The 23936-nt window shown below is 38.3% G+C and overlaps 1 protein-coding gene across 7 annotated transcripts in view; it reads right to left on the bottom strand.

Moving 5' to 3' along the window:
• The window catches only part of DPP6 (dipeptidyl peptidase like 6), a 551222-nt gene that overhangs the window by 148360 nt on the left and 378926 nt on the right, over nt 1-23936 (bottom strand). For all 7 annotated transcript variants that reach the window (XM_032181652.1, XM_032181655.1, XM_032181650.1 and 4 more), the window contains exons 2-3: nt 22947-23061; nt 14725-14823 (exon numbers count right to left, since the gene is read on the bottom strand). In XM_032181652.1, the coding sequence (XP_032037543.1) occupies nt 14725-14823; nt 22947-23061 (214 nt within the window). The remainder of the gene's footprint in view (nt 1-14724; nt 14824-22946; nt 23062-23936) is intronic.

The following is a 23936-nucleotide window of genomic DNA, read 5'->3' as shown; positions in this document are numbered from 1 at the left end:
TTCAACTTCAAATAGCTCCTCTTCCCATCCTCTACCTGCTTTTTTAATGCATGCATGGAAAAAGGAGACAGAGACTATAATCAGGAAAAAAAAAAAAAAAAAAAAAAAAAAAAAAAAAAAAAAAAGAGAAATCCTCTAAGTAAATCCATTTTGACTCCATTCAGGGCAAATCATTCCTCTTAAATAAATAAATAAAATCCTACCAACAAACCAACAACAGCAAAAATATGCAGCTTATTGCTGCTGGCCCTGTTTCACTGGCAACAGCATGGGGACTTTGCAGTGCCCTGAACTGGCTTTGGCCTATTCCAAAGTAGAGGAATCTTCCTAAAAAATTCTCTGCCATTTTCTGTTTCAGTTCAGTTGTGCTCATACTAAGTGCTCTTCAAACCCTAGGAGTTACAGCAGGAAAAATGAGAATGACCCCAGGTTACTGAGACTGGACAGCTGGAGATTCCAGATTATACCCATCACTTCGATTTCCTGCCTGAAACTTCCCACTTTCAGTACAGGCCAGAAGCCATTTAACCCTAAAGAGCTAATTTCCAAGGAAATAGTCCCAGAACACATTTATCTATTATCTATTTTTCATAATCTCACTGTGCATCTAAACAGCAAAACAAAGTGCAAATAATGGATAAAACATAGCAATTCATCCCAGCTTGTGTGATGTGAGGGATGCTGAGGCACTGACTTTATCAGGAATATAAAACCTCAAGAGCTATTGCCACTATAGCTACCAGCTGATGTGACAGCCACTGTCCCCACCTTGCCAGCAGGGTGCAGGCAGCCTTTCTCCATGCACCCCTTGGAGCTGCAGCATCACTTGGTGACCCCCTCTCTTCTCTGCCAAAAGCACCACCTCTTATCTGCTTCATTTAGGTCGCCTTCACACAGGGGAGCATATAACCATGAGTGTTACACATAAATGTAATAATGCATTTGACACTGAGAAAAAAAAAAAAAAAAAAAAAAAAAAAGAATTCATGAATATATTTTCATTAAAATGTGACCCCACAGCTTGCTTTCTTAATTCCTCCATGCGTTTCCTTGGCTCCTTCTCTTTGCACCCAACCCAATTACACTTGTTAGTGGCCATGACAGAGAGAGAACACCTTTTTTTAATTATTTTTATTATTTTTATTATTATTATTATTATTATTATTATTATTATTATTATTATTATTATTATTATTATTATTATTGTTTTTATTGTAGACAGAGTGCTGAAATTTGAAATTTCAGTACCAGCTGAAGGAGATCTTTGTGCATTAACAAGCAAATTTACTATGCGCACATTTCTGGATAAATGTTTAATTTTCCTTGCGTGCAATATTGCAGGATCCCTTTTACATCACCTTATTTCAGACGTATCTAGCATGCTATAACTATGCGGAAGTTCAAGAGCAAAAAGAGTGCGACAGAGCTGCAGCTGTCATACTCACGCCAGACCTTTGAAAGTCGACGAAAGACATTAAATACAACATCCTACCCACGCCGGTTACCGGTGTGCGGTTACGGAATTTGGGCTGGTCACAAGAGGGCACTGTGTTACAGAGCCCATGGAAACACCTTGAATAGATGTGACGGGCCGTTAATGAACCTCTGGATGTGATATTGGCAGAGAACCTAGCAAGGAGCACAACCTGAAGCTGAATGGACTTCCAAATGCAAGGGAACAGCTACCAGGAGTAGCAGTTTCCAATTAGACATCCAAATGAATCAGCTTTAAATTAACTGTCAATGAAGAAATAAAATTAATTTTAGCTAAGTATACAGTTTTCCTGGAACACCTCAAATCTGTTTGCCTGCAGTGACCAGTCCAGCTCCCACAGACAGCCTCACAGTGAATCACAAAGGTGAATCACAAAAGTGATTCACTGAATTTCTTATTCCATCTTGTTCTTATTCCCATTCTCACCATGGTACCAGTATCATGCATCATCTGCTGCCCTGCCCAATATTAGTTTTGAATCAGTGGTGGTTTGCTGCTAAGAGAGCAAACATGCTGATGCAGATACCAAAGCAGAAGAGCAGATATAAACACCCAATTTAAATGCAATGAAGTAAATGAGATTACACCAAAATAATGATTGGTCCTTTCTTGAATCCTACAAAATCTTTGGTCCAAAAGTATCTTCTTAATGGTTTCTCAATGTGTTAAAAACTTTCAGCCAACAGCTTCAAAACCAAAGGATGCTGTTTGTTCTTATTTAATGAATATGTCTTTACTTCTTCATATTTTCCTTTATTTCCCTTATTAATACATCATTTCTTTGTCACTCAGGGAAATCCTTCTCTTTATCCTGAATATCCATGAGCCTCTCATGGTCTTTATCCTACTGTGGAAAATGTCTATTCCCACTACAATCTATCATTTCTTGATGGAGCTACCAAAATTCACTGTGTTGATTAAGGTCCTTCAAACTGGCAAAAAAAAAGGCTATTTTCAGTACTGTTTTCTCCTGACTATAGTCCTATATCATTTCCCTTAAAAAACGATTGCAACAACAAAAAAAATTGATTATATGTTCTCAGCTTCCTGTCCTGGAAAGAAGAAAAATAAATGCCAAATGTGGAATTCTAACAAACTGTCCCCTATTTTTCATACTCAGATCTATTTTCAATTGATAATTTAGCCATGCTGGCCATTCTGCGCCCACTAAGAAAAAGTCGGAAATACTACAATTATAGGTATATAAATCTACTTATAAAAATATCTCACTAGGTAAGAGGTTAAAAAAAATATAAAAGAAATAAAAAAATAAAAGTGTGTGACTGGTAACCCCTGCTCCTGACCTTTGGCAATATCATTAGCAAAACTAACATTAAGGCAAATATCCATAATATGTAAGTGGGCTGTTAATGTATAGGCCTGCTCACTTCTCTCTCCCCTTCCCCTTCTCTGCCTTTTTAGGACAGGGAGTGAGAGAGGAGGGTGGTAAAGCTGAGCTACCCACCAGTGCAAAACCACCACACAGCTAAATGTTTCAAGGCAAAAGGCAATAGTAAACTCTCTCAAATTCTGCCTATGAAATTAAAACCTGGAAGAAGGAAAATGCTCAATAAATTATATATATTTACATATATATTCTTTGTAATATTAAAAAAAAAAAAAAAAAAAGCAAAAAAAAGTGGTTTTGAGAGTGCATGAACTTTTTTTTTATTATTATTTTTTTTTAGTGTCACAGAGTTCATACTCCACTGGGAAGGAGAATAAGAAAGTAAAAGAACCTTCCAAATTATTAATAAGGACCATGGCTTATGCATGTCCTCCAAGAAATACATCTTGTAAAATGAGCCAGTCCATCAGCCAAAGCAATAAAAAACATCAGCAGCAGCAGCTTTTTGTGTCCCTACTCACATACGCGAATGCCATCACAGCAGGGACTGTCACAGGGAGAACCACCAGTTCAGGGAATGGTTTGGGGAATTTCACTAGGAAATAGGAAAATGAGACTGATAAGCTGAGAATAAGCATTTATTAGGGTGATAATAAATGTGACTACTGGAAGGATTTCTGGGTGCAAAAAAAAACTTTTTTTTTTTTTTTTTTTTTTTTTTCCAAGTCAATAAAACTTGGACAAACCCAAGTTTCTCCTCATCTCACTGGTAGGTACATGGTGTTCAGATATTCCTGCAGAAAGTGCATAAGGCCAATACTTTCCAGCAGCACCTGGACTGATTGCCTCTGCATAATTGCAGTGAGCTCAAAGTCTCTCTGAATTGCCAGAATTAACACCCTTGTAACATAAAGTTGTTTTTTTAGCTGGTCCACTGCATGCCAAAATAAGCATCATTTAAGCAGTAAATCCAAAATATTTTCCTTTATGGACAAATTGGTTTTGGGCTGAAACTACTGTTTTCCCTTCTTGATTTGAGCTTTTGAAATTCCCCACTGTCATTTTACTAGACTTCATTTCCTTTTAACATCCACACCAAGTAAGCTTTAAAGCTTACTGTCTAGATTTTGTGAGTTACTGAAAACCTTAAACATTGACAAATCAGTTATAGGTCTTCAAAAGAACCCAATATTTTTCAGAAGTCTTTTTAAATGAAATTAAATGTTGGATTATTTTCCTTTACTTTCCAAATATTCTTTGCCTTGGAGGGCCATTCACGCACAGTTGTAATAGTATATTTGAAAACTATTATATATATATATATATATATAATAAAATAAAATATTTTCTGTTTGACCAGTAAATATTCTTCTAAAATAAATATTATTGTAATTGCCCAGAAGCTTTAGGTAAAGAGGGACTTCAGGTGAAGTATCAACAGGAAAGCTTGGCACCATACCAAGCTGGCAGGGTTATGAGTCAAACTCCCTGTCTGGCCATACACAAATCTGATTACATTATCACCTCTTTCTCTCTATGAAAGAAATATATTGTAAGAAGTTTTTTCCCCAGTCTCCTTTTCCTTGCATTTTCTTTTCTTTCTTTTGTTCATTTCTTCACCTTTGATGCCTTACCTTGAGTTCTTTCCCTGCTAAGCATGATATTAGATGTGGCTTTTTAGAGGCGGTACACTCTTATAATCAGAGATTATTTCACAGCATGCACAACTTCTGCCTCAGCATCACTTACAGGATCACTGCATTTTCTACCAGAGATTATTCCTCATTGCTGGCAGTAGAAAGAGATATCAGCAAAGCAACCAGTTTTAAACCCTGGGGTATGTGTATGGAACAGCATTGGCTTCATGTAAACCTGTGAAAGTCATGCTGGGGACATATATCCCAAGTTTTACAGTACTGTGATCATCCAGCATGGTACAATTCAGCACCGGGTCATGTAGAGTTTATCCCTAGTTCAGTACAAAAGTTTCCACTTTTTCTTTGGGGTCAAACAAGTTGTGCTACACCAATGAACTTGGCTTAAAATGTCATGAAACTAAAATAATTTGAACATATTTAAGAAGCCAACCCCTGATATTTCAGTGTAGTGACGATCCTATTATCTCAAAAATGACACTCTAGGGATGGAAACCATTCAAGACACAATGAAGATGATCCAAACTACCAGCATAAGGACCATCAAACAAAGCAAACGGGAGCAAATTCCCAAGTGAGCAAAAGGAGGCAGTTCCATGTGCAGTAGGTCATAGGCTTGTGAAACTCCTTGATGAAGGACATGAAGGATGCAGAAGTCTCTAGAGGACAGTTGGCAAGTTAGTCGGACAAGAAATATACTTAGAGTTACTAAATAAACAAACCACAAGAGGAACTGGTATTCCCCTGACCTAAAAAGTGTGTGAAGCTTGCTGCATTTTCTTACCCCTGCACATGAACATATTGCCACTGATGGAAACAATATTTGGGGATGGGCAAACCTTTGGTCTCTTCCATTCTTAATTGAATTTTCACTGATGTGAGATTTGTATATCTACATTTTAAAGTATAATTATATTCCCTTGATCAACAATAATTATTTTAGTCTAAATTTCTTTTAATGAATTATATATATAAGCCTAGTACTATTTCTTGTAATGATAATAAAAAAATACTGCTTCTTATATGTTCATCAGCTTAATACACTCAGGAGATCCAAACTCACCAGAGGATTTCTTTCTTAGATAAGTAAATCTTTGCCTATTAAAATTTCAATTACAAATATCTGATGTAAAGTTTAATCTCTGATTTATGATATTACTGTATCAGGGTATATATTCATTTAATGTTCATTAAAAAGGGGTAAGTGGAAAAATACATACCACTCTATTTTTGGTGAGCACTCCATGTTCAACAAGTGTCCAAGAGCAGTGGAGCAAGCTCAGGGAAAGCTCCTGAGTTAAGAAAACATGCTTCGCACTAAGCAAAGTCAGGCACAGCAGTGTGAAAAATGGAAAATTGCCTTTTCTTGGCACCAAGTTGCATCCTACAGAATGGAGAGCTTTTAAGATGAACTGTGTGGATGGATTCCAGATCTCTGGAAATCACTATTGAAGGTACCAGCAGTGTTGTTGTAATCAGTATGGGCTGATTAACAAGAGACCCCAAGTACCTTGAAGAGCTCTCCTTTCTCATCAGCCCTCCCTCTCATGTACTTCTTGCTCAGCATATCCTGCAATTATACAACACATTTCTACCTTTTTTTTTTTTTTTTTTTTTTCCCTCTTCCTAGATTCTCCTCTCCTAGATTTTCCTTTCCCAAAACATTCTGTCCTTACACCCACCTGATTGTTAGGAAAATCTTCAGCAGGTCCATGCAAACCTTCATTCTTAATCTTCCTTAACTGAGGTTCAGAATTGAATTCCCTATCCATCTGTCCAGGTTTTCTCAGTAGTGAGAGATCTAACTGAAATACATTTCTTACTTCCTCCCAAGGCAACCCTACCCGTGGCCAGATGTCCGGGCAAGGGAGAAGACCATCACCCTTCGTTGCATCTCACTATCACCTGGGAGCTGGGTACATGCTACTTTTCTCTTCTCCCTCCTCTTTCCCTTCTGTGCTATACACATCTGATGAGACAAAGGAAAATGAACAAACAAGAATCCAGCACAACAATTTTATTTTGGTACAAATTCAACCATGCCGGCTGCAGTTGTGACCATCCTTTTACAGGATTATCAAATGCAATTTCCATCACAGCAGTTCCCTTTTCCCCAGGGGCTAGGGACAACTGGGAGCTCATGGTTGCTCGCTTTGCAGGTGTAAAAGCTGGGGAAGAGTATTTTATTAGTGTCACACTGAACCTGCGGCTCTTCACCTGGAGCTTTAACTAACACACACCAAGAGAACACCTAATCCCTCTCCCAGTTAAATCCCTGTAAAACCAGCACATCTCCCTCATCTCTGAAAGCAGTGGGTTTTGATTTTGAGCCACTTTAAACAAGATGAAAAACCGGGTCCCTTTTTAACAGGATTCAAACTGTTAAACACGTAGGCAGAGCTGGCGAATGCATTTCTTTTCTTTCAGCAGCAGAAACACTGCTGATGTGAGCTGCATCTTCTAAAGTCCCCCACGGGTGCAGCAGCTCCCCATGGCAGAGTGCTGTTTCTTCCCCATTTCCATTCCTGCTGTTCTCTCTCTCCCTCCTTTTTTTTTTTTTTTTTTTTTTTTTTTAATCAAAAGCCTACCCCCTGTGAACTGAGTGCAGCTGCAGGAAGCCTAGAGGGGTAGAGAAAGCCAGCACTGAATTTCACAGTTTTGTCTCAACCCCCAGCCATATAAAGCTGCCATGCACCTCGGTGAAGCACAAAAAATGATGATAGGGAGGCACAAAGCATGACAGCTTCTATCCAATCTCCACAGATTTTAACCTCAAATCTGCAGAGAAATTTAACACACACAAGAGCCCAGGTGCTCCTTGCTTTCACACCTGTTGTAGTTTCAGATTGTTCCCCACAGATGCTCCTCGCTGGCAGACATCGTCGTGGCAGGAGGCACCACCAAGCTTCAGAGTTACTTGGAGAGAAAAACGCTAATTTTAGTGGAGCCAGGCATGAATGCAAAATGGGGAATCTCTTTTTGTGAATGGATGTAAGAAGTCTAGGAAATGTTTGCTCGTCTAACATGCAAGAGTGTGACCATCAAGCTGTATGTGGGGGAGAAATCTGTTTTTCCTGCTCTTTTAAAAATAATGTCAATAGGAACAGAATTAGGCAGTCACCTGGAGTGGATGTTAGCAGAGCTCAAACAAGAAGGAAAAATCCAGGGACTTCCCTGGCATCTTCCAGCCATCTTTTACTCTTTAATTGGTCCCTGTAAGGTTACCCAAACAACTGAGTGTCTTCTGCAGCTCTTTGTGAGAATGCCTTAATGGCCTAAGACACAAGATCACATTACTGACTTGCAGGCTCATTTTCATCATTTCCTCAACTCCAGCCCCTGCTCCTCTGCATAACCCCAGGACCCTCCCCTCATGCATTCACCCCCATTAACTTTGCAGCCTGTGCTCCCCACTACACCACCCCGCCAAACCCTCTCCATCACTCACCTCCTTTAATCTCACTTCTCAAAGGTGACCTTCACACCACCAGTCCTGTCCCCATGCTGGCCTCTTCACTCAACTTGGCTTAATGCAGGGACACAAACACAAAGCTACTGCACTGAATGTCTGAGATCACATATGGCTTTTTCACGTAGGTGTTTGGGTATTCATTAGCTAGAGACATATTTTGATACCTCAAGAGGACTTGTGGCTCAGAGGTGCTGATGCACAAAAGCAGTTGATGACACCCTGGGGAATGGTTATCATTCAGCAGATGTTGGGGCAATTAGGTTACCTATGGAGGCTCCTAAATGCAGGATTAGCTACATGAAAATCGTGACCACTTCAAGATATCAAACTACTCAATAAATAAATAAATAAATACATTAAAAAAAAAAAAAAAAAAAAAAAGGCCATTACAGTGTTGCTTCTGTTTTTCTAGTGTGGGATATTTTTCACAAACAAGACTTTCTCCAGTATATTTCTCCCTCCAGATTCAGAAGCCAAAGGATGATTTTCTCACCCTACTACCAGCCACACGTGCCCCACCACCACCCCAGCACTACAGAGATGCTGAACTCAGAGACACTTCTATAGCCAAGCTACAAAGCTGCTCCCCAGTCTGCTTCTGCAGACTGTATTAATTTTTAAAAGAACTAAATTGATTTCTCATTTCACTCTCTCTAGCAGCAATGAACAAAATAGCTACATGGCTGAAATGCTCTCCTCCACAGCCTATTATAGTATGTTAAAAAGCCATTAATTCCATGGTTTCCCGTCTTTAGTGAATAGGTTACTGTCATTGCTGAACTTAAGCAAGTGCACAGCAGCTGCAAGGCAGGGAGCAAGGCAAACTCCTTTCAGTGCTCTCAGAGTAGATATTTTATTCTATGAAATCCCTGGAGATGATAATCCAGGATGAGTCTTAAAATCAAAATTATGGTCCAAAATGTTTAATACATTCCTCTCTTCTTGTAGCAGTCTTGACAGAGTGTGAGCCTTTATTTCTTCTTCTTTGGCAATATAAGATAGCATTTTGTAAGGACATTTAGATTAAAAAAAGCAATCAACCATCACTAAAGCATGTGGACACTTCCACTGACACCAACACTACCTCAAAGTTCACCGTGTGCTTACTTAACTAGCATACATATGTTCATAGATCACCATTCATGTATCTCAGAGCTGTGAGGCTCAAAATTCCCTGAAAACTTTACCACAAACTGCTGTGTTGTGCTCCATGTGGCTTGCTATGCATCTCAGAAAATATTTCAAGAGTGACCAGAAAGCCAGAATGCTCACAAAAACATTGCAAAAACAAACTGCCGTGAGGCAGGATATGAGGTTTGGCACACCAGAACTGGGAGTGTGACAAGTTTTCATTGAACCACTATGTTCAGCAAACACATTCTCTCAAGTGATTTTAACACAAAATTAAAATACATTAAAATTAACTTACTAATATCTCTGTTTAACACAGCAGGCAATGAAGCAAAAATTCTAATAGAGTAACCCAATTTTCTTTATGCCTTCACCAAATTTACACTAACAAAAACATCTGTGGGCAGTTTGCATTTATTTAGGATGAGAGTTGGGGCGGGTATGTAGCCCTCATCTTGTAGCACCTGCAGAACACACACAAGACCAGAACCTGTTCCTCTGATGAGAAAGACAAAGACAAGCTATCCTTTCATGCCAGCAGCCTAACCCTGTTAAGAACAAGGCTCCTTCTCACATGCAGTTCATTTGGTCTCTCTGATGTGGTCAAGCCCATGGAGGAGCTAGCCAGAGAAGCCTGAACTCCAGCTAGCCATGTTACAGCTCTCTAACAATGCTATTTTAGTCTCCAGGGCTGTCAAAGCAGCATCTTAACACAACCCTTTTTTCACAATGAAAAGTATTAGCACTTACAAAGTTCTCCATATCTATGTAAAGCAAACGATAAATAATTCATTCACTCCACGTGCATCTGCATCATTTGAAATGCATCAGTGCTTTTATCAATACAGTGCAATGAATTTACACTGCACAGAATAGAGTTGGAGGCATTTGGGCTATCCAAGTATTGTTGATCTGAGCATTATTATTAAAGGTAAACTGAAATAAATTACCTCAGTTACTGCAAGACAATTTTTTTTCAGCATGGGAAATAAAACTTATTAGTTCTAGGTCATTAAATTCAATATTAGACTTAAAAAGAGCCTAGAGAGTCTATAATGTTATTAGTAAAACATGCGATAAAACATATGTGACTCAGTATTAAAGATAAAAGAACTGCTCTATTATATTTAGATATTAGTTATTAGTGCATTTTTCAGGACTGTGATGTAAATGCCCAGCTGCCATTCTCAGATACAAGCTAGGCACACAGCCTTTCTGGCTCTTGCTGAGGGGCAGGTTTCCAAATAACGAAGCCATTTCTGAAAATGCCATTCAGAGCCTTTTGCTAAGTTACCCACTATTCCCCTTCGGATAAGAATAAATAATATTTTGACAGTGTTTCAACTGCAGCAAGTGGGCAAGGAACTTGGACAGCAGGGCTTAATTTTCAGGTTTTTGGATTAGTCAACTTCTTCCAACCCTGAAGGCATTCTTTGGTTTCCTGTGCTCCTCGCTGCTTGAGTACATTGCACTTTTCATCTCATCCTCTATTCTTTTTGTTTGGTTACAGCCTCTCCGCAAGGACTGTCTCGCCGTGTCTGGCACAAAGGAGATGTGCTCCAGGTTGGAGTTTCCAGTCATTAATGTTCAGCCCCAAATCCTGACAACAGCCACCACAATACACACTCTGTCTTGCAAAATGCCAACAGCTAGGCTGGAAAAACATCTTCCAAGAAATAAGTAACGATGGCAGGCCGCACCCAATCAATCGCAATAAGCAGGGGTTGTATATTATAGGCTGCTATTATGTTTTCCTAGCAGCAGCAGCCAAGTACTTTCAGTGTGTGCAAAATCTATTTGTTATTACACACAAAGAAGAAAAGATGAGCATAAGCCTCCATGAGTGGTGTAACACTTCTGTTTCTACTGTTTTCTTAGGCATTGGGCATGATTCTGCCTCCTGTGAGAAGGGAGGAGAGCTCCTGGGACACACAGGGGCAGATTCACAGCTGGTGGGAATCACTGCAGCACCCTTGGACCACAGTGGCAGCACTCATAACCCAACCAGTTTCTCAGGCTGGGTCCAGGCAATGACTATCAGTTATTGTCCAGGTGGCTGAGGAGTTCTGCATGATGAAATACCTTTATCCCAGTTTTGGTCTACTATTACAGGAACACTGCAGCATCCCAGCAAGCTTCTCAGAAACCTGAGCTAAAATCCCATGTCAAGGGGAATACAGAAAAAGCCTAGCAATTGTGAAACCTAATTACAAAGTAATGTGGAGCTTGAAAGCAGAACTGCTAAGCAGTTAGAGACTTGCCTAACGATTAGGCCATCTGTCATCCACAAGTGGGCTAACAAAAGGCTGCACGGGACACTTGTGGCACTGTACGGAGGAGGATATGCAAACGAGAAAGTGTCCAAATACAGTGTTTAAGATACGCAGTATGAAATGAGCTGCTAATTGGGGCTCGCATGCATGCTTAGCATATGGACAACATAATTATAGTTGTACAGTTAAGGGAAGTTTACACTACAGGAAGAGAATGGAAAGGCGCAGGGTGCCATGCGGAGAGCAACAACCAGAGCACACTGGGAGGAAAGGGATGGATGAGTCTGGCAGGGAGATGCTTTTTGGATTCTTTGCACTTAAATTGCTGGGCATGGGAATGCAATTTGGTCACTAGAACAATCTCAAACTTCTTATATTATAATACCATATATCTACTGTACTATACCATATATACCATATACTGTACTGTATGTACAGTGTTATTGTGAAAAGAGAAACCTTCACAATGATGCCAGTGTTAACTTATGCTACAAAACATATCTAAGCAATAATAATCCATGGAAGATGTGGAACTAGAAATATACTCTTGAGCAGTTGACTCTGGTCTATGTATTAGGTTGGTCCCCTATAGATTTTTTTTTTGTGACTCAGTAAGAGCAATGTCTGGGGCTGTGGACGACAGTGAATGCAGCAGCTGATTAAACAAAATATTCTTTCCTCTCCATAAACCATTGGATAGAGATGTAAATTGGAATTAAAAATTACTGCAGCATCACAAAAATGCTAAGAGTTTCAAAGTCCCATCTTTGGCATATCTCTCACTTCATGCCAGTAAATTTAATTGAAATTCTAATAAAAAAGATGCAGCCATATCCACAAATCAGCCTTAAGTTGCAATTGGAAGCTGAGGGAAAGCGTGTGGTCTTTGCATTGGATGTGTAGTTATGTCAGCTTTGAAACTGGTTCTCTTTTTACTTTTCTAGCTCCTTTGAAATCAATGGAATGACAGAGCTATCGATCTGAAATATGTTATTTCCACTTGCCCACCGTGAATCAAAAAAAATGCTTAAACATCAGTTCATCCCGTCAATTCCAGTGAGTTTTCAGAATATTTTAAATTGTCACCCTGGAGAGAAATACTTATCTGCTTTGGAAAGGGAAAGGAAGGAAATATAGATTTGAAGAGCTGAGAGGACTGAATTTTGCAGATCTCTGAATGATTGCGGTATTTTGCTACATAACTAACAGGATGAGAAAGGAAGCAAGGATAGACCACAGGTATTTATGTTTTGTGCAGATTATCCACTAAACTATGCTAAAGTCACTCATTTTGTGACTGTTAAATAGGCAATTTTTCTGCAAAGCCATTTCGACACTCTTGCTGTACTAGGTTTTATTAGTTTGGCTTGGGTGTTTTCAGACAGATTTTCATTGCTCTTAAACTCAGAACATGAAACCAATAGGAATGTGTGCTTGGATGTCAGACTATTGGTCTTTCATCTTGCTTATGAAGGACCTTGACCAAGATTTTGCCATTTAGCCAGGTAGAGAGAGCTATGAAAAGAAACTATAACTCAGAAAGGTAATTAATGTAAAATGGCTATGGGTACTTGCATGAATGACATTGCAGATTGCAAACCTGCTCTCAACCCTCAAGTTACTTGGGTAAATCTACAGAATATCTATTGGCTTAAAAAAATGCCTCTAGCTGTATTAAAATCAATATCAGCAATATTAGAAACACAGCGACAAAACAAGTCCTTCTAAAATATTCAGGCAGGTTTGCACAATACAACTTCATAATTCTCTTGTATAAAATGATATTTTAGCAATTTTAGATCAGGCAAGATCTATGTTAAATTGCACTGGAGTCAGTGAAAGCACATGGGAAGAGGGAAATAAAGTTAAAAACATGCTAGAATTGGACTCTCAATTAAAGTGCATATGGCACCAGGATGTAATTGTAACCAGAAAAGCACAGGGAATACTGTTTTTGCACAGAAGACTGTAGTTTTGTGGGAACAAACAAACAAACAAACAAACAAACAACAAAAAAAAAAAAACACAAAACAAACAAAAAAAACTTATTTCTGTGAAAAGATATACTCAGACAGGAGAGGTTATACACAGCTCCATGGCAATACTCCATTCTCCGTTCCTGTAAAAGTTTGTTTAATTCATCATCATTCCTTCATAGTCTAGCAAATAATAATGAAAAAAAAAGTAGCTGCAAAGGTCACAATAAAACAACTCTTCTTTCATTAAGACCATTAGGGATATCAATGCTAAAAAGGAATAGTAGACAAATAACTCTGAACTGGAGCACTCCTAACATTTCCATTTACATTCTTCCCAAAGAGTGGCTATGGGGAGCACTGCTCCACCAGAGTAAGCAGCCTGAAAAAGAGTTCCTGCCCACTGCAGGTGTGTTTGTGAAGGTGTGTATTGTCTGCAATTGCTTTCCTGCAATTCCATAGCTGGAGGAAGAAGGCAGACACAGCTGTGCTGAGGGTGGCTGGGGAGCGCGTTCTTTCAGCACAACCCTTTAGCTCTCTCTCTTTTCATTACAGGTATTAGAATTGTTCCCAATGGGCACAGCAGACAATGAAAGCCAAACAAGAGGAAGGATTTGATCCAGTTCCCCATTAAATTCAGAAGAAAGACTAATAACTTTAGCGATAATCGGAGTTGGACTGGAACCTGCATGAATGGCATACCACGGATCATTTTATTCCTGCCAAAGATTGTTCAGACTGCAGCAATTTCCAGCGGGAGCTAGAATCTACGTCCCCCAAACAGTTCCACTCCAGCAAACACTACGTGCATTAATTCCAGTATTATTTGGTTTTCCCCTGACTAGAAAATGCACGGCAGGGTAGGACAAAAAGAGCAAATGGGGTATGTGCAAGCACCAGCCCAGCTGCTGCTGGACCACTGTTTGCCAGTTGCTTAGCAACACTTCACCTCTCTGTTGGAAAAAAAAAAAAAAAAAAAAAAAAAAAAAAGTGTTCTGATGAACAAAAATAAACCAGAAGATTTGATTATGCCTAGCTGTGGGATATCTCTATGGGATCTCTCTCACTGGAGGTACTTAAATAAAAAATGGCAATAACAGAGCAGTGGTGTTTGCATACTTATTAATCGGGAGGAAAACTGGAATAGGAATTCGAGGATTTAATTTTTGGGAAACCTCTTTTAGCTGCTCCCGCTTAAGCAAGGGTTGGTACAAGATAATCTCCTGAGGCCCCTTCCAAGCGCAACCGCTGCATGATTCTGTAATTTGAAGAGTAAAGAAAAGAACAGGGGGAATAAAGAAGAAAATAAAAACAGGTATCCCGGGAGTGAGCCATTGAAGGAAAGATGCCGACGCCCCTTCATGCCTCACTTACCAGTTATCCATTTAGCCTCTGGGTCATGGATTTTGAAATCAGCACTAAATAGATCTTCCACTGTTATCTTCTTCTTCTGAGACAAGCTGTTATCTTCAACTGTGAAGCATACAAAAACAAATTGCCATTACTTCTACTTTGAACTGTACCTGAAACTACAGCAACTCTGAGTAGTGCCATATCATATCTCATTCAGGAATGGTCCATATTAAGCCTTCTGTCACTCATAAGCTCCTTCACATTGTCAACAGTAGAAAAGGACCATCTAATAGTTCACAAAGAGAAACCTCCTGATTATTTATGCCTAGATTCAACAACTACAAAAGGACCAATGATCCAAAACACACCTTTTTGACAGAAACAGATCAAAAAAGATATAAAAAGGCATGCAAACACGCAGATATCAGAGCACTATAGAATTCTGACTACTCTCAAGAATATTAAAACTTTTCAACATTCACTATTCCAAAACCATTTTTTTTTTCTTTTTTTTTTTTTTTTAGTAAAATAAAATAAAATGTAAATTGACTTACTTAAAACTGATATTTTTGTTTCCTTAAAAACTGTCATGCAGAACAACACTTGCAAATGTATTTAGCCTTGTAAGGATTTAGACAGAATATTTTTAAGAATTCATAAAACACCTAACTGAAGAGATATTTTTGAAAAATCTATGAGAAATACCTCTAAATCCTTTGGTGGTGCATGTCTGGATGATACTGATTTTCATTTTTACTGAAAGGATTTGGTTTCATTTGCAAACACAATTGTAACATGGAACTGTGGTCAACTTTTAAATTGAAGAACCAGACTGCCAATTGAAGATTCTGGAAGATCCTCTTTAATGAGCAGCACTGTTTGTTTATTTCACTCTTCCTAGATCTACTTTGTAGCAAATTTAATTTTCCAAAAAAGAAAACCTTGCTGTATGCTTCCCCCCCTGTCCTTCATACAGGAAAATAAAGTATTGTGTATTACAGCAAGAGCCCCTACCAACCTGCAGAGAACAATTCCATGTCAACTTCAAGACCAAATGTGTGGTGTCATTGCAAAAAAAAACAAACAACACTCTAGTACTGGAAATTAGGATATGGGTTGACAACTTTCTTGAACAAGTAATTAAATAAATAACATCCAATAGGGATCTGAGATAGAGTATGTGATGGAATTCACCAAGTCCTGCTTTCCTGAGCACCACAGAAGTGGTGCTCTTAGGCACTGCTGGAAATTTTACTCCCACAGCATACGGCGTAATGTGCTCCCTCACCCCACTTCTAAAGTTTCAGCCAGTGACTGCAAACAGATTTTTGTCTTATCACAAGGAAATCTTTCTCATCTAGGATGCCACCAAGACTGATCACATATGAGTAGAATTGAGTAAAACTAAGACATACATTTAAGAAGTTTGCCACAGGTAGCCTCTTCTTCTCTACAAAAATTGTGCCTTCTCATTTCCACCAGCACCTCTCCACTGTGTAACAGTTCTCATAAAAATAATGCAGAGGCACTTGGGCCTATGACTGAAGTGTTTATGTTGAATTGATGGATTATTGAGCTTACGGAACAATAGAAGTGCTTAGTATGCCTAGTATGAAAATGGATTTTCATTTCCTCAAATTTTTTTTTTTTTTTTTAGAGAAAACCTGAAATCCACAATTTTCTTTTCGATTTTTGTTTTCCATCAACAGTTGTTTTTGTTGTTGTTGTTTTCTTGTTGATTTTTGTTGTTTTTGTTGTTTGACAAGCAATCATTTTCTAAAGATATTTAAAAATGACTTTGAGTAGTTTGTTCCCAACACTTAAGTTTTTTTCCTGAAAAAAGTATTTTAATGCAAACTTTTCAATCAGCCTTAAGCACATCTGCTTGTAAAAGTAAAACATAAGGCCACATCCTGAGTATTTCCACAGCAATATTGTTCCTCGCTACAGTATCCAGATGCCTGGGGTCTGTTGATATCACACAGCCATTGGTACCTTTGGCTAGAACTAAAGCTGTTACTTTGACTGAATGCACTGGTGATTGCAAGCAGTGGAAACAGACTCTTAGAAGCCATTTGTTAGAGAGAAAAAGTTCTTCTCTACTACACTAAATTGAAACTCCTGAGTTACCAGAGACTACTGAAAATTAATTCTGAACAATGTTTTGTTCCACCAGAAGGTGTTTTTTTTTTTTTTTTTTTAACCAAATTAAAAGAAATTCTTCAATTTTCATTTTTTGTTTTCTTTTGTTTTTAAATCTAATTGATTTCAATCACACTGTTTAGTTTGGCTTTCAAAGTGCCAAGACATATTAATACAAGTCCTCTGCCAAATCCTTCTATGTGACAGCACTATGCCAAGTTTTTCTGCATAATTTTATTTACTAACCTGGAAAATATAGGTCAGAAGAGCTCCAGGAAACTGTTCCAGTTAGTTCCTACCATGGAGCAAGGGCTTAGCACTAGGCATGTGCAGAGATCAGGCACTGCAGAGTGGGATATTGTAGCTGGTTCAGGCACTGCTTTCCAAAAGCCACCTCAGGGAATGAGGACACACTGTTCCCCGTCATGAAGGCATAAGGAAAGGCACACACAAACGTGCTGGAGCTTTGGGAAGGGGCAGGGCAGGAAGCCCTTCTCATTCCCTCTTTCTGAAGAGGATGCAAATGGCCAGTCCAGGGGCTGCGTGACCTCTGCACCTTCACAGCCCTTCAAACTCCTCGTAAGGGAAAAAGGGACAAAAGGGTAAAAGGGAGAAGGAGTGAATAAAGCATGCACACACATCAGCCTCTATAAGACATGTCTTGATAAGATTCCCTTATACTGTCCAACACCATATTATAATATTAGCTGCAATAGTTCCTCCAGTATACTGTGGATAATGCTAATCTCAGTCATAGAGCAGAGGAGAAAAATAATTAATTAATAAGCTATCAGTAAATAACATTTTGGTGAAAAATTCAGATTTACTGCCTCTCATCTAACACATAGGCAAGTCAGAACATTCATTAAGAATGTCTGCTCCGTTCCTCTAGCCCCATTATAGACTGGCCAACCTCCTTGCCTGTTTTGTTTCTGTGGTACCAATCCTTTCTTTCAAGCTTCTCAACTCCAGTAATGCTCAGAGGCTGCTTGACAGGTCAGGAAGCCTCAGATACCTTTGGATGCCCATCTTTCTTTCCAGTATCCCTGGTACTCAGCTATAGGTCAGTGTCAGATGCTTTTCTCACATGTCTCTTGGGCTACTGTGTGCTGCTAAGTCATGGATTTTTTAATTTTAATTTTAATTTTTATTTTTATTTATTTTATTTTTATTTTTATTTTTTAAATATCCACCTCTTGGCAGGCCTGATCCAACATACTAGAAGTTCCCATCCCACCTTGGCATGCCAGCTCAGTCACTGAGAAGACCTGAGCCCTGTTCTACCTCAGCAGAGCTTCCCATCCCCAAAAGGCAAGTGGCCAAGGCAAGAAAAACAGGCAGTCTCTCTCCCTTTTGTAAAATCCTACTTTTTTATTGACTAATAATGCACATTCATATGTAACAGTTGTAAGCAAACAAATTACAGCATTGCACAACTGGTCAGTGGATATTTCTTTGCTCTTGCTGAGTAGCAAAAGCCATATTAAGTATACAAGGTGATGTATTTGGCTGTCTGACAGAGTGCTGTGAATTGATGCTATACAATGACTATCTTCAGTACTATCTCTGTCCAAAAAAAAAATCTTATGAAATTTGTAAAGATTTTTACATAGGATTGAGTGTACATTTTTTTAACCAAAAGGTTATATTTGAAAGGAACAAACTTGATGTACACATTCACAAAGCTTTAAACATCAGGAACAGATATGCAAAAAGTCCTTCTTAATCTCACTTTCCAAATAGAGGGGCCCAGAAAACACCTTTTTCCTAAGCAAATTGTCTAATGACATTTTGGGAGGGATTTTTTTTTTTTTTTTTTAACGCAAAACTTCTGCAGAATTGTGTCCTCTTTTCAGCTTTGATATGTATATGTGTGCACACATGCAAACCTACAAACATTTGCACATGTTTATAAAAATACACACACACCTCTGATAAGACAAGACCCATATAGATGCCATATGCTGCAACAAGTGAGCAACTGTCAATTAAGAAAGTCTCAGTCTCACGCTTTTATCATTTAAGTGAATAGCTTCATATTTTTCAAAGGTGGGTGGAATGGCAGGACTCACACACACACACACACAAACAGACTCCTTCAGCGTAGGCAATTGTGGGCATGTAGTGTACTACAGTGTAATTAAATGCAAGCTTCCACCAGCTACAGCTTCTTTTAAGAATTATTTTCTAGAATATCAAGAGATATATAAATCATAGTAATATTGTTTTATTAGAATTTTATAAAATAAGACCTAAGCATTTGCTATCAATAACACGTTGCTATTGGAAGTACAATGTTTACTGAATGTAAATGCTGTTCCAAATTTACAAGCTGCTCTTACAGCAGGGTGAGTGACCTGCTTCTCAGAAACCCAAACCAGCCAGAATTTCAGCATTTCTCAAGCTGAATTCAGAGTTTAAACCTTCTTTAAAGCTCTGGACTGATTTGCAAATATCTTGGAGAGGTACATAAATCCTTTTTTCCTTATCATTAAAAACCTTAATCAGCATCTGGTCTGTGAAACAAGCCATTCCCATTCCCCATTCTACCACTCACTCTTGCATTTTCCAAAGACTGTCCCGAGTTTCAGTTTATGGGGGAAATGTCATCCTGATGATTCACGTTATGGATCCAGTTAGCTAATACCCACTTTATTATAATTATTTATTATTATTATTATCATCATCATCATCATCATCATCATCATTATTAATGTCTGAGCATGTCTGTGCATACTGCACTATATCCCAGGAATTCCCCAAATTGCTCTCTGTAGTAATTTCATGATGGTCAGCATTGGTTTTACAGCACCTCTTCATTGCATGCCTTAGTGTTGCATTGTAAAACAGTCCTTCAAATCATTGGAAAAATACCAAAAGAAGAATGGTTTCTCAGCCAGGGAGAGGGACAAGATAACTACAAATGAGAAATGCAGAGATGAAATGCAAATATATATTTGTGCTAGCATGAGTGTCAGGTTGCACTCCAGTCTTATCATCAGAAGAAAGACAAACATGTGAAGTAGCCTCCAGCTTTCTGCTCTGACCATGCCAAACCACATCATCCTGCTTGAGAGATTCAGTAGAGGATTTTTTTTCCAATACCACTCTCATACTTGGCAGAAGCTCCCCACAAACATCCAAAAAACTGCTTTGCCTCTTTCCTTCTCTGTCCTCCTATCCCTTCCTTTGCTCTTGCTTCAAATATCCATCACTGTATTCTCAGTTTGATTACCAAAGGATAAATATTTATTCTTCCAGTGAGCTCTTTTATGACAAGTAAGTTCACATTCTGCTTCTCCTTTTGGACAGACTCCTCTCCTACCTCTCTGGGAAGTGCTATCCCCATTCAGGATTAGCAATTTAAAATGTTATGTTTGCCAAGTCATTCTCAGTGTCTCACTCAGCACTGACTGCTGGGCAATGCCTGTGAAATGAGCCTTCCATTACCCTGTGCCATTGCATGTGCTTGTAACAAGCTCCAGGGTCAGTGGCCCAAGAGAAGACTGAGCTCAGCTGCTGCCAAGCCACAGCAGCAACCTAAGCTATCTGATTTTACCCTTGGCCGAGTCTCACCATGAAGCAGTCTAGATCCATAATAATATATATATATATATATATATACAAAAGAAAAAACAACAACAACAACAACAACAAAAAAAAACGGTACTGAGCTCAGAGGTTTTGTATTTACATGCAGAGGACAGTTCTGAAACACCGTTAAGGGAGAAAAACAAAACAAATTCCACTTTAATAATTTATAAAAAAAATAAATATATATATAATAAAATTTGAGCATAGAAAATGACTTTGCATTTTCCTAAGTTTTAAACACAGAAACACAGAGACACTTTCAAAAGTGCTATTTGGAGCTCTTGCTAAAATCTTACTAATAACTGGATGATTTATGTGTATACATGTGTTATGAATACATACACAAACACAGAATGTTATTTTTTGTATGTACGTACAAATAAAATAAACACACAAATACAAATATGAATTTTACTTAATGCTGAATGCATACATTTCCCATTCCCATTTTGTACTACATAACATAGAATGTCATAATAACACATATTTACTTGTGTTTTCCTAAGAGAACATTATCTACAAGGAATCAATGTTCAGTATACCTTTTCTGGCTCAGCTTTTACTTGTACAATAGCATTGTAGTATCTGTAGTCATAACAGTCATTAGTGGATTTTGTGTGTCTTTACATAGAAAGGAGAGTAAGGTTCAGGAGAAGTCATAAATGAAGTCTGTAGCAGAGCTTGGAACTGAAACCAGAGATGCTAAATCCTCATCAGATATTCTGACCAACCTTACAATGATATCCTTATTACAGGTGGTCTTGTAAAAGGAAAAACTTGTGACTCAGACTGTCTTTAGTACTGCACAGGTATGTTCATGCTCCACCCCATGTATCCACCTTTATCTATTCCTGCTCTTCAGTGAAAGCTGTACACCTAGTCTTATCTATGCAATAAGAGTCATTGTTAACTTATTGAAACCCACAAGTATGGGCTTAGGAATTCATGCTTCGGCATTCATTTATGAAAAGACTGTAAATACACTTCAAAAAAAAAAGAGGTAACATTTCAATGTCTCATGGATAAGGGACAATTTCATCACTGCAAATAAGTGTTGCTTAATATGAATACAGACCACAGACCATGGCCAAAAATGTCTCAGAGATGAACTGCTATGTCCAAAGGTGTTAATCTGAACCCTAGCAAAAGTAATTTAAAGAATGAGCCTTAATTAAGTTTAACCTTAATTAATTTAATTACTTAATTACGCTGGCATGACCATGTACTACTTGCATTTGCATTGAAAAATTCAGGATAGCATGAAATAAACCAAACATGGCATGACTTTAAATAACCAAAAGGACATCACAGAGATTGTTTCACTTATTTTCCAGTTAACTTTGTGAAGTCCTGTATTTCTTGATTTATCGCTCTCTTCAGTCTATTTTACAGCAGGACTGTTGAATAAGAATTGTGTCAGGGAAGATGGGCTAAATCTGCTGAACTACATGTCAGTTCACATGCTATGAGCTCCTAGAAATTTCTGCCCCACAACTCTAATCTCATTTTTCTACTTCACCACCTTGTGGTCTTCCATTTCCTATGGTTTTATTTCTCCCTTATTGCCTCTTCCCTCTTCTTCTCTGTGCTTCCATGTACTCATCCAAGAATGAAGCCCTTTTCTTCTTTACATCCCTACAGGAGACCTTCTGCCTTCTCTGTTTTGTAGCTCCTAACCCTTTCTGACATTGAATTCTATGTCTTTTCTCTCATTCACTTGTCTTTTCATATTCAAATAACAAGCTTCTTGGAGCCACAAAAGTAGATTATTTCTTCTGTTTAAATAGTCATGGAAATTTAGAGGGCTGTATAAATATGTAATAATCAATAATCACAGTAATCTCACACAAAAATTCAAGCCTAGAACTACAGTAGCTACTGTAAGAGAAGTAAATTACAAAAGTTACATGTGCAGAACTTTGCTGAAGCTTGAAAACAGGACTATCTGGAAGAATCTCTTATTAGGAAGTGACTAATCATTTGATGTAGTTAAGTGCTATCCAGCACATACCAATCTGGAATTGCTTTGTAAAGCTGGACCACTGCAGTCTGACATAAAAATCAATATAGTTGAATGGGAAGGTATTTAGTTGCCTAAACACAGACATTTAATACCACTATAGATGCTCCAGGATTACCCAACAGGTAACAGCTGCAGCTCCACATGGACATGGACTTCAGGAAGTCCCATGACCTGATTGCTGCCCCATATGGGCAGGTTGGACAGGTCTCAGTTACCCTGTCCATCTAAAATTATACTTGCCATCTATGTTTATGAAACCAAGTTTCACCCTGGTACCTTCAGCTCAGTGATCTTGACCTTTGAATCAAAATGTAACACTTTAAAGCAGTCTGCTTAAGAATGGTCTCCAACTCATCAAGCTAAAGAGCAGGAAGGATGATTCTTTTGATGCTGACTTTGCAGTCAGCTTGCAATTCCTTTATCCTTGGAAGTGTAAAATTACAGAAGAAAAACAGAATGAAAGTGACTTAAAGGTTATAAATACCTGGTGTCAGGAGTATAACAGAGGTGACAATCAAGGAGCAGATAACGAGAATAACAAGTAATGCAATCGCAATTCCTTTCCAGTTTCTTTGTGGAGGATTACTCCCCACCAGCTCCTAGAAATATCAAAGGAAAGTGTACATTTAGAAAAGGCACTGAGACAAGGAGAAAAACAACAGAATCTAAACAGCAAAGTATTCCTACAGAATCACACCATGCAGCCGTGTTGGGGCAGGCAGGTAAGCCAAGTACAGTTATGCCACTCTAATACATTATGGTATTAAATTCTTCCTAAATTAGATTAACTGATAAATGCAGTGCACCCCTTGGATGCTCAGCAGTGTAACCCGCACTTCCCACTGCCTCCTTGCATACTGGCACTGGCTGTCCACACCAACACTTAGCTCACTTAAAGGCTAATTTCCTACCTCCCCTCATTAAGTTTGACTAAAGAGCTTTCCAGTAACTTTCAAGATACTTTTATAATAAGATACCAGAGAGGAATACAGGAAGATAAATAATTCACAGGGGCATATAAAGAGATAAAATATCAGAGAAGATATTCCCATGGTGACCTTTTTTGCCTTCCCAGAAAACATCATATCCACTCAATACACCTTGCATTCATTCCCATGTTGGTAAGTCTAAGGACATGAAGATGGATTTAATGTCTAGCATATCCATTATATTTAATCATGGCCTTTAATCTTTACAATAAAAGTTCCATCACTACTCATTGACGAGCTTTGACTTCACTATGCTTAAACCATACGTTCTGTCTAGGATGTAGACAGCACTTCTGTTCTTGAGACAGAGATTTTTATGAAGTGCTGTGTTCACATTCACAAGATCTTAAATATTTATTGCATTTTATCCCTTTCATGTTTTTTTTTTTTTTTTTTTTTTTTTTTTCTGGATTTCCCTTATCACTGTACACTAAATGTGAATTTATGCATGAATTGAAGCAGACACAGGAACTGTATGAATTATC

This window comes from Aythya fuligula, chromosome 2, assembly GCF_009819795.1.
Source record: "Aythya fuligula isolate bAytFul2 chromosome 2, bAytFul2.pri, whole genome shotgun sequence".
NCBI classification, from domain to species: Eukaryota; Metazoa; Chordata; class Aves; order Anseriformes; family Anatidae; genus Aythya; species Aythya fuligula.
This window is presented reverse-complemented; position numbering and strand designations above follow the sequence as displayed.